This window comes from Corylus avellana, chromosome ca1 (genome assembly GCF_901000735.1).
Source record: "Corylus avellana chromosome ca1, CavTom2PMs-1.0".
NCBI classification, from domain to species: domain Eukaryota; kingdom Viridiplantae; phylum Streptophyta; class Magnoliopsida; order Fagales; family Betulaceae; genus Corylus; species Corylus avellana.
Window position 1 is genome coordinate 545,992 of NC_081541.1, and position 13,649 is coordinate 559,640.

General features: G+C 37.9%; 3 protein-coding genes across 4 annotated transcripts; 2 read left to right on the top strand and 1 right to left on the bottom strand.

Moving 5' to 3' along the window:
• The first annotated feature begins 319 nt into the window (after positions 1-319).
• Positions 320-3,556, top strand: LOC132187557 (protein SAR DEFICIENT 4). 2 transcript variants are annotated; one of them, XM_059601908.1, is made up of 3 exons: positions 320-1,392; positions 2,645-2,797; positions 2,884-3,556. In XM_059601908.1, exons 1-3 carry the CDS (start codon positions 373-375, stop codon positions 2,995-2,997), a joined length of 1,287 nt encoding a protein of 428 aa, XP_059457891.1. In that variant the 5' UTR covers positions 320-372; the 3' UTR covers positions 2,998-3,556. The 2 variants fall into 2 exon arrangements, with proteins under 2 accessions (XP_059457891.1, XP_059457899.1); XM_059601916.1 differs by lacking the exon at positions 2,645-2,797 and having other exon boundaries at positions 2,884-3,554.
• LOC132189494 (receptor-like protein EIX2) lies at positions 3,362-5,764 on the top strand. Its single transcript, XM_059604239.1, has one exon. The coding sequence runs from the start codon at positions 3,362-3,364 to the stop codon at positions 5,762-5,764; it is 2,403 nt and encodes an 800-aa protein (XP_059460222.1).
• Positions 5,765-6,133: 369 nt separating this feature from the next.
• On the bottom strand, positions 6,134-13,443 carry LOC132166911 (uncharacterized protein At3g49140-like). The gene is made up of 11 exons (XM_059577770.1): positions 13,273-13,443; positions 12,963-13,047; positions 12,455-12,677; positions 11,516-11,618; positions 11,349-11,416; positions 10,391-10,552; positions 9,938-10,075; positions 9,373-9,714; positions 8,500-8,652; positions 7,294-7,389; positions 6,134-6,640 (listed from the first exon to the last, which is right to left on the bottom strand). Exons 1-11 carry the CDS (start codon positions 13,352-13,354, stop codon positions 6,539-6,541), a joined length of 1,554 nt encoding a protein of 517 aa, XP_059433753.1. The 5' UTR covers positions 13,355-13,443; the 3' UTR covers positions 6,134-6,538.
• Positions 13,444-13,649: the final 206 nt, after the last annotated feature.

The window sequence follows — 13,649 nt, forward strand, 5'->3', positions numbered from 1 at the left end:
GAAAGAGAAAATTTGGAAACCTTTTATTTTTTTCATTAAGACAATTAAATACATTATAAATAAAGAGAGAGAGAATTTCGGAACCTTTTGTTTTCTTCATTAAAATAATTAAATGCATTACGAATAAAACTTCTTGGTTTTAAATGCCCAAAACTTGTTCATTCTTTATAACGCCACGTGTCGCAATTATATGCACTCTCTAAAACATGGGTTCAGGACACGTGTCGTAATTCTAAACACTCTCTACGTCTAAACTCGGCTTTTATATATATATATATATATATGAAAAGTCTTCTTCTTCGAGCGTCTCATTAAATACCTGTCTCTTTCTGTCTTTCTTCTTCGCCTGACCTCCCACCCCAACTCTCATCGATGGCTTCCACGCCCAACCCACGCAAAAATGAGAACCCAAACAAAAATGACACAAGTCCCAGTTACCCCACCACCATCACATCCCCAATCTTCATCTCCACGGAGTCTTTGCACTCCCTTCTCTCTCACCAAACCCTAATTCACCACTTGCAATCCTCTCTCGCTACAGTCTCATCCACCCTGCAAACCCCAATCCGCCAAAGCTACGCTGTTTCATCCTCCTCCTCTCTCCTACTCATGCCCTCTTGGTCCTTTTCTCCCTCCCTCCCTTACATAGGCGTCAAGCTCGTGACCTATTTCCCGCATAACTCCTCGCTAAACTTACCAGGGGTGCATGCAAGTTACGTTCTATTCAGCTCCACAACCGGCCAAACTCTGGCTTCCATGGACGGCACTGTGTTGACCCTTTATAGAACATCGTGCGTCTCAGGCTTAGCCTCGAAGATTTTGGCTAGAAATGATAGTGAGACCCTTGTGATGATTGGTGCGGGTAATTTGGCACCCCATTTGATCAAAGCCCATCTTTCAGCGAGACCCAGTTTGAGAAGAGTGATAATTTGGAATAGAACAATGGAGAAGGCGCGAAAATTGGCCGAGGAAATGCAAGAAAATGGTGGGTTTGATGGGGTGAGTTTCGAGAGTAATGGGTGTTTGGAGGAAATTGTCGGATTGGGAGATATCGTGAGTTGCGCGACGAATTCGGAGACGGCGCTTGTGAAGGGCGAGAGTTTGAAGGCAGGGGCGCATCTGGATTTGGTTGGGTCGTTCAAGCATTGTATGAGGGAGTGCGACGACGAGGCACTAAGGAGAGGGAGAGTGTTTGTGGATAACGAGGCTGCGTTGGAGGAAGCAGGGGAATTGGTGGGTGCTTTTGAGAGAGGGGCGATTGAGAAGGGAGATATTGCAGGAAATTTGGTGGAGTTGATAAAGGGAGAGAAGGTTGGGAGGAGTAATTCTGATGAAATAACTGTATTCAAGTCTGTTGGCTCGGCAGTTGTGGACATTCTTGCATCACAATTGGTATATGAGACTTACAATCATGCTTGAACTAGTTCATTAGCATCATCATCAGAGTTATCTATTTGTTTCTGTCAAATCTACACATTTTCCTCATCCCAAAATTTGTGAAAGTTCTCTGCAAGCATTTCTCACTTAATGTCTCATTCCCCTCACTTTATGATTCTTCCCATTACTTTGAATGCATTGTTTCACCAGAAATATGACAACTGCAGGAAACACACTGTCATGAATTCAGTCCACTGTGCTTCTTCTGTAATTTTAGTTCTATGGCATTGGCAAGATAACTACTAAACTTAAGTGCCATTTCATTTCTTTTACTGTAACTACATTAGAAGAAAATTCTTGGAGAAAGCAAAAGAAGTTGATGAGATTCAAAAGACATATAACCTGGACGGGTATCACAAATTATGATTACAATACACAGATTCTATAGGAGTCTCTTGTGTAGCATCAGGTCCTCAAGAGATTTGTAAACTCTTTTCTCCTCAAATTTTGGACCAGCAAATAATAAACCCTCGGTGGAATTTAACAAGAAAAGTCAAGGAGACACATGAATTCACATCGAAGATTATGGCTGATGTTGAAATTACACTGATAGTAACTGTAATGCCACAAACAGGAGTGTGGTAACATTCTCTTGGTAACAAAAATGCAGACAAACCTCCGAAGTTTGTTATACTTCAATCCTTTCAAACAACCATCTACGAGAAAACATCCCAAGTCTCTGGAAATCCCTCGACTTGTTAATGAACCAACTTTATAGGTTAACGAGAACCAACTTTATTGAAAATATACACAATACTTTTTTGGATCAATAGCGAATTCGACTAATGCTTTAATTCCAATACAGAATTCGACTAATGCCATTTCAATATTGATGGAATATCACCAATTATTCCAAGATAAATAATAACGTTAATAATTTGTTTTTCTTTCTTTTTGTTAAGAAATAAAAAAAATTAAAAAGACAAAATTCTTTTTAAATGCCCGTAATTTGTACGTGATAGGTGTGCACGCGGTTTGAAGTTGTCAGGATGGACTGACCTTCCTTGTCCATAAGTAATTGGGACTGTTTTCTCAAAAATATGAATCAGAGAGGAAGTCATTGTCATTATACTATATATCGTAGGTGGTGGGTTAGAAATTAGAATCGGAGTAGGAAATATTTTCTTTGGACCTTTATGTATAGACTTCGGTTTTCCAGGTCTTGCATTCATATTTGAGTCAGTCTTGTGGAATTGTCTGCCTGCAGGGCCGGCCAAGAATAGTCGTAGAGACCTTCAACCTCATCTCCCGCTTCTCTATATTAGACTGCGGTCTCACCTTTGAGGATACAACTAATCTATACAATATTTCCTTCCTTCTTGTGCTATCAACGGTTATGGAGAGGAAATTCAGTTTTCTGGTGGTTCTTGTGCATTGGTATCTCCCCTTAGCTATTATCATATGCAATTTTACATATGCTCATGAAAGTCCAAATGTGCTTTGCAGAAAGAGAGAAAGAGAAGTCCTTCTGATCTTCAAACAAGGTATCATAGATCCTTCAAATCAACTCTCATCTTGGACTGGCGAAGAGTGTTGTATGTGGAAAGGAATTTGGTGTGACAACATAACTGGGCATGTCAACCAGCTAAATCTTAGAAACCCATATGACCTCAATAATAATGCATATGAAAGTTATGTCCGGTCACAGTTGGGCGGGCTGATAAGTGATTCTCTATTGGAATTAAAGCATCTTCACTATTTGGACCTAAGTCAGAATAATTTTGAAGGTTATCAAATTCCAAGCTTCTTTGGTTACCTCCGGAATTTGAGATATCTAAATTTATCATATGCGGGTTTTGTGGGTGGAAGTCCTCATCAACTAGCGAATCTCTCGAACTTGTACAATCTTGGCATTGGAGGTCTCTCTTTGCAAGTTGACAGTCTTGAATGGTTATCCCATCTTTCTATGTTAGAATTCCTGGACATGAGTATGGTCAATCTGAGTAAAGCATCTAACTGGTTACAGGTGATAAACATGCTCCCTTCTCTATCAGAGTTACGCTTGTCTTATTGTAATCTTGATAAGTATGATCCTATTCCTCGTGTTAATTTTTCATCTCTAACCGTTCTTGATCTTTCAAATAATTGGTTTTCTAATTCAACATTTGACTGGCTTCATAGTTTAACATCTCTTGTGACACTTGATCTAAGTAGCAATCACATTCAGATTGCACTTATAGATGTTGTCCAAAATATGTCTTGTCTGAGAAATCTATATCTCTCTCATAACAACATCTCTTCCACAGTGCTTAACTCGTTATACAATATAAGTACTCTTGAAAGACTTGATCTTGCCTATAACAACATTCAAGGTGTACTTCCTAGTGCCATTGGATCTCTTTCCCGACTGATGCATCTTGTCCTGTCTAACAATGGCTTTCAAGGCAAAATACCAAGATCCTTTGGAAATTTGTGTAATCTGCAACATTTGGATTTATCTGGCAACAAACTTGAGGGAGGTTTAGAGTTTTTAGGAAATTCTTCTGCATGCACAACAAAAAATTTAGAGTTTTTAGATTTGTCTTCCAATCGGCTTTCAGATACTTTGCCTGATCAACTAGGGAAGCATAAAAAACTCTTTTTTCTTTCACTTCAAATGAACATGCTTTCTGGTCCGATTCCTGTGTCTATAGGAAATCTGTCTTCATTGAGGAGACTTTTTCTCTCTTACAATCAACTAACTGGAACGATTCCAGTAAGTTTTGGACATCTTTCAAATCTTGAAGAGTTACACATCAACGACAATTTTTTAGAGGGTTTTGTTTCCGAAGTGCATTTTTCCAACCTAACAAATTTGAGAATTCTGGTTGCCAATTCAAACATGTTGACTTTGCAAGTAAGCTCTAATTGGGTTCCTCCTTTTCAAATTAATCATTTAGCAATGGGATTATGGCGATTAGGACCGCGATTCCCTGCTTGGCTTCAATCACAAAAAGATCTTCAATTTCTATATTTATGGAGTGCAAGTATTTCAGATGTCATCCCTTCTTGGTTTTGGAGCATGTGTTCCCAATTCATTATGTTGAATCTTTCTCAAAACCAAATTCGTGGTAGTCTTCCAAGTTTATCTTGTGGAGGTACAATCGATCTTGGTTCAAACAACTTTTCTGGTCCTCTCCCCAGTATCTCTTCTGGCATTACGTATTTAGATCTTTCCAATAACTCATTCCATGGATCTCTTACTCCCCTTGTTTGTGAACTGAAAGATGGAAAGTCAAATCTGCAAGTTCTTGATCTGTCAAAAAATCTTTTATCCGGAGAACTTCCTCACTGTTGGACGAAGCATTCTAAGTTACGAGTGTTAATCTTGGGGAGCAATAAGCTCACAGGAAATATATCGAGTTCCTTGGGTTCTTTATCTGCGCTTCAGCTTCTGTCTTTGAATAAAAACAATCTGTCTGGAGATTTACCATTGTCCCTGCAAAATTGCAAAGATCTAGAGATTGTTGATCTTAGTGAGAATCATTTGTCTGACGACTTATCCATTTGGTTGAGAAACAGTTCAGCTCGTCTTAGGGCTCTTGTGCTTCGCTCAAACAGGTTTCATGGTATTATTCCTCTGGAGATCTGTCACTTCAATTCACTTCAAATCATGGACCTTTCACATAACAAATTCTCCGGATCCATTCCGCGATGCTTTGGCAATTTGAGCGCCATGGTGAGACAAGTCTCTAGTACAAATACACTTGCTGGTCAGGCAAAAGTATTCTTGATAATGAAGGGAGTAGAATATGAATATAACAAGTTACTTGATCTTGTCACAAGCATGGACCTCTCGTGCAACAATTTAATTGGAGAGATCCCTGAACAACTCACCGGTCTTTATGACCTGAGATTCTTGAATTTGTCCAACAATAAACTCAATGGAAAACTTCCAGAGAAGATCAATGCCATGAAATTATTGGAATCTCTCGATATTTCAGTGAATCGACTCAGAGGTGTAATACCTCAAGGCATGGCGAGTTTAACATTCTTGAGTCATTTGAACTTATCATACAACAACTTCTCTGGCAGAATTCCCTCAAGCACTCAGCTTCAAAGCTTTACTGCACTAAGTTTTATTGGCAACCATGATCTATGTGGTCCTCCACTTACTCCTAGTTGTGTTGGAGATGACTCACCCCTTGAGCCAACACCAAACGCTGATGATAAAGGCGGCGAGAATGGTGGGTGGATCGACATGAAGTGGTTTTATATGAGCATGCCACTTGGATTCGTGGTGGGGTTTTGGGGTGTATTTGGTCCATTAGCTTTCAACAGGGCTTGGAGATCTGCTTTCTTTAAGTTTTTGGATGACATGAAGTATAAACTCTTCAATGGTGTCTGAAAGAGTGAAGAAATGGCACGACCATGCGCTCGCATGTTGGACAAAGAGAAATGTTGTTTTTATTCAATAAAGCATTGTACGTTATCCTTCGATTGTCCTTTCTATTTTCTGTAAAACTCTTGTTGTGGTTCAATATTACACTGCTTTGTTACAATTTTCTCCTCCTTGGTAGAGGCATTTTTATTTTATTTTCTATTTTCTGCATAATTCTTGTTGTGGTCTAATATTGTACCAAGAATAACAGAACAAATGCATGGCAATTTGCGGTGTTAAGCATTACGCTGAACTACAATACAATTCGTAGACAAACTTTCACCTTAGAGAGGAAAATTTGTGACTCAATTTATCTTCATGAGCAGAGAAAATATATGTACACATGAAGAAAATGACCGAGTTTAATTTAATTTCAAGTTGTTTAATAAATAAACCTAACTTGAATCTAGGTTATTCAAGTTCATAGTTCATTTGAAGCCCTCGAAAATGAGGAAAGCTCATGAGAATGCAAACCTGGGGAGGGACGCACCTATAAAAGGTGGACTGTAAGAGCAAATACAAAGAGGTCATGTAATTGAGGGAATATGGATGAGAAACAGAAGAAAAAGCATCTTGGAAAAGAATGAATTCCTAGAAGATTACTTGCAAACAACAATTACATAGCAAGGTTCGTGAACACTCATTGATTTTTCTTTTTCTTTCACCAGTCACCTTCTCCATTCAGATCTTATCGAAGTAGGTACAACTACCTTCCAGAATGGTATATGGCATTTGACAATGTTAGCTTTCATTTTGATAGGTTTGTTTAATCTTTTGCGACTTGTGGATTCTTGGGAATAGTAGATCATTAAGCTGCCTCTCAGCACTGTATTCTGAGGTGACCTGCAAAGACAATTTAGTTGGGACAAAAGATTATTGGCAATAGAAGATCACTTTCCAACAAGGATATATTTGTATATCAAAGATAGTTCAAACAAAAGAAAAGAAATAAAAAGTAAGAAAGAAATGAATTTATGGTAACCATGAGCGAATTGAAAAGTTACGACTATTCATAGGCAGCAACATGGCAGAACTTGATACAATTGTCATTAGACATTACACAGCCACTCTAAGGGTGCGGCTTTCTAATGGTTCTGGTTGCAGTCCACTTAAAATATTAAATGCGTGCCACCCAAAATACTTGAAAGAACACTTTTTACTTTCAATAAATAAATAGAACTAATGCACTACAACGTGATTGAACATGTGGCCATACCCTCCACCCCTTTATGGGAGAAGAAGAATATGCCAATAAGTTCAATGACCATTGGGCCACTTTAAAAGAAAATGCATTTTGATTTGCTGCTGAAATATCGTTGGGATCAATAAAATAAGGTAGTGCATGATATAACAGCTAAAAATTCCAAGGATTCAAGCTGTGATTCTGCAGAAAGCAGCTCTCTCATATAAAACCAGACATTAAAAAGATCTCTAGGATAACGAGGTGGTTGGTGGTGAAAAAGGGCATAACCAAAGCTGAAGGATAGCCGCCATACCCGTGTATTAAATGCAAACCGCAATGTCTGTACTTGTGTTCCAGAGCAAACCTTTAAGTCAAACCCAAGGGTATCTACACCAATAAGTGCTGCCTCCTGCAATGATTGCAATGAAGACCAATTATCTACAACAGCAACTTAAAAAACTCAACATATTATATAAGATTTCAGCACAGATGAAATACAAATGAAAGGTGGCTGAAGAATGGATTTTTCACAAAAGGCATTGTTTTGTTTCTTCAACTTATATGATAATGCATACATGCAACAGTGTGAATGAAATATACAACTACCCTTCCCTTTCATACCAAATCTGCATTTTGAATACAAACATGTTTTAAAGTGATTAAAAACTGCATAAAATTAGTAGTTTTTAAGCACTTTAAAACATGTTTGTATTCGAAATGCAGATTTGGTATGAAAGGGAAGGATAGTTGTACCAAAACTGCATTTCGAATACAAACATATTTTAAAGTGCTTACTGTATATAATTATTAGAGAATGCAATGAACCACTGGAAATCAATAGGAGAGGAATCAGACTCTCTCTCTCTCAAACCCGCTCTACTTCTCCCTCCCTCCTTCCTCCCCTCTCTCACTCCTCTTCTCTTTTCCTACTTTCTCCTTTCCTTCTTTTTTTCTCTTTCTTTTGAGGAAGTTTGAAAGCTAGATCTACTGCCGCCGGTTCACCTCCGCCATGCATGCGCTCTTCACCGGCTTCTCCACACCCAAAGGTACCGCGAGCCGCCCCTTCCAGCAGCGCGTGAGGCCTACGCACCTCCCTCTCCACTGCCATCATGGATGCAGGAAAGGTGATCTTCATCAACCACCTCATCGTACGCATCATCAGGGCACCTCTTTTCAGCTTGGATTGCATCACATACCGTGCCGTCATGGCAGCCCTCTACTCGACCTTATGGGCAAGGAAGTATGGGACCGGATCTGTTTGGGTCCATTTCCCGTTTTATTTGTACAATTATTTTCTGGACTGTAATGATTGTTCTTGGTGGTGTTTGTTGGGTCTCTCACCCCCACCTTCTGTAGTTCTTTTTCTGCTTTAATGGAATGGCTCAAAGAAGGAAAAAAACAAATAATGCAAAAACACCCACCAAGAACTCAAAGCTAACTACAAATAGTACTTGCACAGATCATTCGGCAACGTTACTGAATGATCCAGGAACTTAATTCACAGGTTTTCTTGAGTTACCTCCACTGGGAGACCCTTACATCTCCAACAGAGTGATTTGAGGGCCTGTGTGGTCTTTTCTCCACCAGCTTTTAGACGAGATATAATTTTGGCTGCTGAGTGTGCAATAGCATCAGGTTGAGCTTTCATGAAGTCTTCTACCTCAACAACAGTCTGCAGAGAATTATAATTAAAGAATTATTTTATTGCAACTAAAGGTCTGTATCTTTAATAAGTAAAGAGAGGTTCAAACAACATATGATTTGTCATGTCATAATGCGTTCACATTACAGAAATCAGTATTTCAAAGTTGACCCGTGGGCAGATACTCTCTTCATTGAAGAATCATGGCCACATCTTCATTAGGCCTTTATAGGTGCTTAAATAATTTATCTTAATTTCCACAAGTTGACTGGTTCATATTTTTCAGTAATTAAAGAATTATTTACCGACCAATATACTCTTCTTTCCTTCTATTTATTGGATAGGAGCTGCCTCCAGAACAAAAAAAAAAATTCAGTATTTGAGGCCCTGCAGAAGTTGCTATTCAATTAGAGTGAACTGTTGAAATTCTTTTAATTTGGTAATGGAACATAATAATTATAATGAGGACCTGTAGGACTTCTCCCAACCAAATTTTGTAAAATGCTACCATGATAAGCATGAGGTAACCTGCTTAGATAAATTGTCTCTACGATTACTTAAACAAGCTCAACATGATGATTCAACTAGCAACTGTATTTTGCGGCTTAAGTAATAAAACCAGTAAAGAAGATCACACAAGTTGTGTTTTCCATGCATGTGAATTGTGAAGGATAACATTTTCCAATTCATAAAGATATTGACCAGCAACTGCAAAATGTCAAAACACACCTAAACAACCATCAAACATACCGGATGTCCATATGAGGAGAACAGTTGAATCCTAATCATCTCCAGCCTGTAAAATGAAGTCCCATTTGCAGGTATTTCATCCTTCTCAGCTTCCTCTGCCCAGATTGAACTATTCTCAGATGACCCTGATTCATGTTTGTGATCATTAATCATACCAAGATCTTCTAGTTTGTCTTCTACAATTTCCCCAACCTGGTTTATGTCAGCATTACTGGACTTATGGTCAGATCGATGCTTCTGGATGACAGATTGTTCTTCAATAAAAGCAGGTCTTAGAAGGCCTTGGATAGCAACACTAGCTGAAGGCTCATCCATCCAGTCTATTGGGTCATCTGAAGCAACCTAAGAAATAAAAATAAGATTAAAAATGATAAAATAAGTTCCCTCCACAAGCTATTTTAAAATGGCAATGTGATGCTTCATATAAGGAATAGACACTACAAGTGGGCATACAAAGCCATGTAGCAATTATGCATATTGATTATGCTATGACAGAAAACAACATGATTTCATGCCTTCTTCCTAAGAATACACAATACTTTATCATAGAACTATTAGTTCTTACCTCAGAAAGCTTTTTGGCAAAATACATTGGATGAGAAGAACGCATTGTCTCCAACTTGGCCCAATCTGCAAGAGTCTCATCAGATTCATCCAGGTCACCTTCATCTTCATCTTCATCTTCAAGAACGGCAACCCAATCCTACAAATAGGGATGGAACTAGGATTTCTTATTTTTGGGGCTAATGAGGGATTAAACCTAATTTTGGTAGGGCCAAGCCTAATTTTTAAACAAAAATAAATGCACATATATTTAACTTAATAAAAAAAACTTGAAAGGAAATTTGAATATCAGTAGGGGGGCCACAGTCCCCCTTAGTCTTAATGTGGTTTTGTCTCTGCCTACAAACAAGAATCCAATACATAATGGAGAATGTTTGACAGCTCAACTCTTACAGTAAGAAGCTAAATATAACCTGAATAATTAAATTCAAGCAAAAAAGAATATACATCAGACCGTATCATAATCGTCATCTTCATCATTATCCTCATCCTCATCGTCATCTTCAACATCGCTATCTTCATCTTCAATTTCGTCAATTCCAAAATCAATTTCCGATGGACCTGATAACTCCATGTCATTGATCATTTCCATAGTATCCAAGCCTATAATGGCTTGCTGCATTTTAGGTAAACCACATAAGTCCAGAACAAAGTCTTAAACAAGAAATGGTGTGCATTTAACATTGTTTCACACAATTATAGTGAGGAATATGAGAAGCAGACAGCAATACTTGAAGCTAAAAAAATAACAAAAGAATACAGTTGTACAAACCTAAGAGTACTACCAATGTGGACAAGATTTGTAAGATCATCTAAATGTTTCACCATATGTAACAAAGGCCATTGAATTTCGTACTCACATAAGTCAATGATGCCACCAATATGTAAACAAAGGACTGAACAAAAACATGGTCATCAAAATTTCAAATAATAAATATCCTAGATGGCCCAATTGGGGAGAACAAATACTAAGTTTCCAATGCAAGTTAATGGGATTTAAGGCCTTACCAAGCAAAATAGACTTCAGATTAAAATCCCAGTACCCTAACTAAATAATTAAGGAATATTTATGATTTTAATACGATCTTAACTCAATTAGTAATTATCAATAGCAAAATGTCCTCATACTGTAAACTGAATTTAAAATTTTACTAAGTTTGGAAGTTCTCATTCAGTGCATATGACTATGCACGCATAGAAACACAAATAACACACAGACACACACATGCATGCATTTGCACACTGAAGAGTGGGCAGAGGGAGGGGGTGGGGGGGAGCAATTATGAAAAGTTTAAGAAAATCATGTCTCAAGTAGTAAGTTTTGCCAAGTCTTTAGTAGAAAAGTATATTCATGCTTGTATCAATAGATTCATACAAACATGCATGCATGTTTGCCAGGAAAATTTCCCTACCACAAAGTTATTTTCTGAACTTAGGGATTGAAAAACATCATCACCATTATTCACTTGAAAGTATATATCTGGAAGACAAGAGCACGTTAACAGTTAGGATGAGGATGACAAGCCCCACAACAAATATGCAAACCATGACAATGACAGACTTCAAATACTTGACTTACTTCCATGTTCATCAGTAACATAAGGCAAGTCGGGCAAGAGGATATTCTCATGAACTTCGTCATTGATCAAACTGGAAAACAGGAGTGTTGCTTTGTTATTTACCTGAATGTCACACACTATGGGCAACATTAGCCATGCAAAACTGGCTGGAAGTAATAAACAATAGCAGGCAAGAAATGTCAAACCACCAGGATGCAACCACAAGAAATACTATAAAAAGCTTACCAGATGTGGGAACATGTATAAGCCCAAACAAAATGTTGTGTTTTCCATTTCCTTTATAAATGCAACTCTCTTCTGTCTAAGTGGGTTCTTTTTTTTTTCTTTTTTTCTTTTTTTTTTTTCAGGCGGGAGTGAGGGGTGATTATTACCAATCCTCCCCTTTTATACCTAACCATCTATAATAAAAAGGAAGGCATTACAAATCACCTAAATAGCCAAATAGGGATATCACTTGAAGTCGGAGGATGACCTAGTTCGACTGAGCTCAACTTTGAGGAAGAACCGCCTCTAGTTAAGCTCTTATGCTATCCAACATTTATCCTTCTCTTAGATGATTTTTGGTCTAGATATTTCAAGCATCATTGACATCTAAGCGGTTAAAAAAAACATATAACACTTGCTTCAATGGTGAATTTGGAAAGGACTTCTTTTTTTTTTTTTTTTTTTTTTATCAGCTAGCAATCACTCCTTCTAATATGAAACTTACAACAATACTGTTCTCAAAAAAAATTCACAACCATCATTATCATCAAGGCCGGTTATAAACCATTAGCATCAGCAGTTTGAATAATGTGAAGGGAGCAAGAGGTCATGCTATATAAATACATTCATACACATATATGCAAAGTGCATCAGTAAAACAGAATATTGGCATCAGAATTCATTTCTCCTTAGAAGTTCTTTCCACTGATTGACAAGTGCTTGCAATATAATACCTCAATAATTGTCCTAGAAGTTTCTGCAGTCGTAAGTGTAGCATCTCCACTATTTTCTAAAATAGACTCAGCGATTTCCTCATACGGATGGTACTGTGATGTCCCATTCTGCTTTTTAGGATCCCCAGCTGAGTCCAAATTCTCCACAGAGGCTCGAGTTCTATTTTTCATGAGTATGGTCCTTCTTGTCAGGGACTGGCCTTTTAATCTTCGAATTCTATTCCTGTATATCAATCTTAACATATATGACTATACATTCTTAACATCTATAACTTGTAATTATCTAAATAAGATAGCTGAACAATATGATAAGAAGAAAGGCGACTAAAGACCATTTGGTTAGCATAAATGAAACTGTCCTTTTATCTTCTAAACTATAAAACTCGCTAACTTCCATGATACTAAATGTTTTTACTGGAATTTGAAAGGCACCAAAATTTCAATCTTATTCATTTCATTGACTAAGAAATCTAACTAGCTCTATAAAAATCAAGATTATCTTTAGTACCACTCGAAACTGCCAGAGTGAGAGAGCCCGCAAGAGGTGACATGGCCTCCGTGTAAATCCTCCGAGCTCCACATTGAGCGACAATCTACATACAGTTCCAAACGAGAGAAAATGCTTTAAAAAAAAGTCGCAAATGCTCCGTTTGGCAGCCGAGAAAATTCAGGGAAAATGTAAAGGAAACTGAAACCCTCATTCATCTTCAATAGGATTCATTTTAGCTGCTGAAGTTTTCTCTTTTTCATCCTTTTCATTTTGGAAGCTTTAAGACTCAAGAGCACAAAATGAACGTGAGACAGAGAGAGAGAGTTACAGGGTAGGGCGGTGGAGGAGCAGACATTTGCACCGGCGGAGAATCGGACGGCCATGACTGATTCCATCATCATCATCATCATCTCTCTGTATTTATGGAAGTTTGAGATCCACAAGCATCATCTCTCTGTCTCAAAGAATAGTCCGTGAGGATGAGGTGCGAACCGAAAAGGATTTTGGATTAATACGCGGTATGGATTTCCTGTGACGATCTTTTAACTCAAAATGCTACAACTGGACAGGTGTTGATATTTGGTTGGTCTATCTCACATTCTTTCTTTTTTTTTTGATTGAACTGTCCTTGGAAATTAACCGAAACGACAATGTATTGGAACTCCAATATAAAACGTTAAGAAACTATCTTCCCTGTTTGGATGC

What these genes read in the sequence shown, in the direction of transcription:
- LOC132187557 (XM_059601908.1), top strand. Translation starts at nt 373, where the DNA reads ATGGCTTCCACGCCCAACCCACGCAAAAATGAGAACCCAAACAAAAAT. An exon ending in ACATTCTTGCATCACAATTG is followed by an intron (nt 1,393 to 2,644) that starts GTATATGAGACT and finishes GTCTGCCTGCAG; the next exon opens with GGCCGGCCAAGAATAGTCGT. An exon ending in AGAGGAAATTCAGTTTTCTG is followed by an intron (nt 2,798 to 2,883) that starts GTGGTTCTTGTG and finishes TGTGCTTTGCAG; the next exon opens with AAAGAGAGAAAGAGAAGTCC.
- LOC132189494 (XM_059604239.1), top strand. Translation starts at nt 3,362, where the DNA reads ATGAGTATGGTCAATCTGAGTAAAGCATCTAACTGGTTACAGGTGATA.
- LOC132166911 (XM_059577770.1), bottom strand. Translation starts at nt 13,354, where the DNA reads ATGATGATGATGATGATGGAATCAGTCATGGCCGTCCGATTCTCCGCC. An exon ending in TTGCCAAAAAGCTTTCTGAG is followed by an intron (nt 9,715 to 9,937) that starts GTAAGAACTAAT and finishes TTTATTTCTTAG; the next exon opens with GTTGCTTCAGATGACCCAAT. An exon ending in TCTCCTCATATGGACATCCG is followed by an intron (nt 8,653 to 9,372) that starts GTATGTTTGATG and finishes AATTCTCTGCAG; the next exon opens with ACTGTTGTTGAGGTAGAAGA.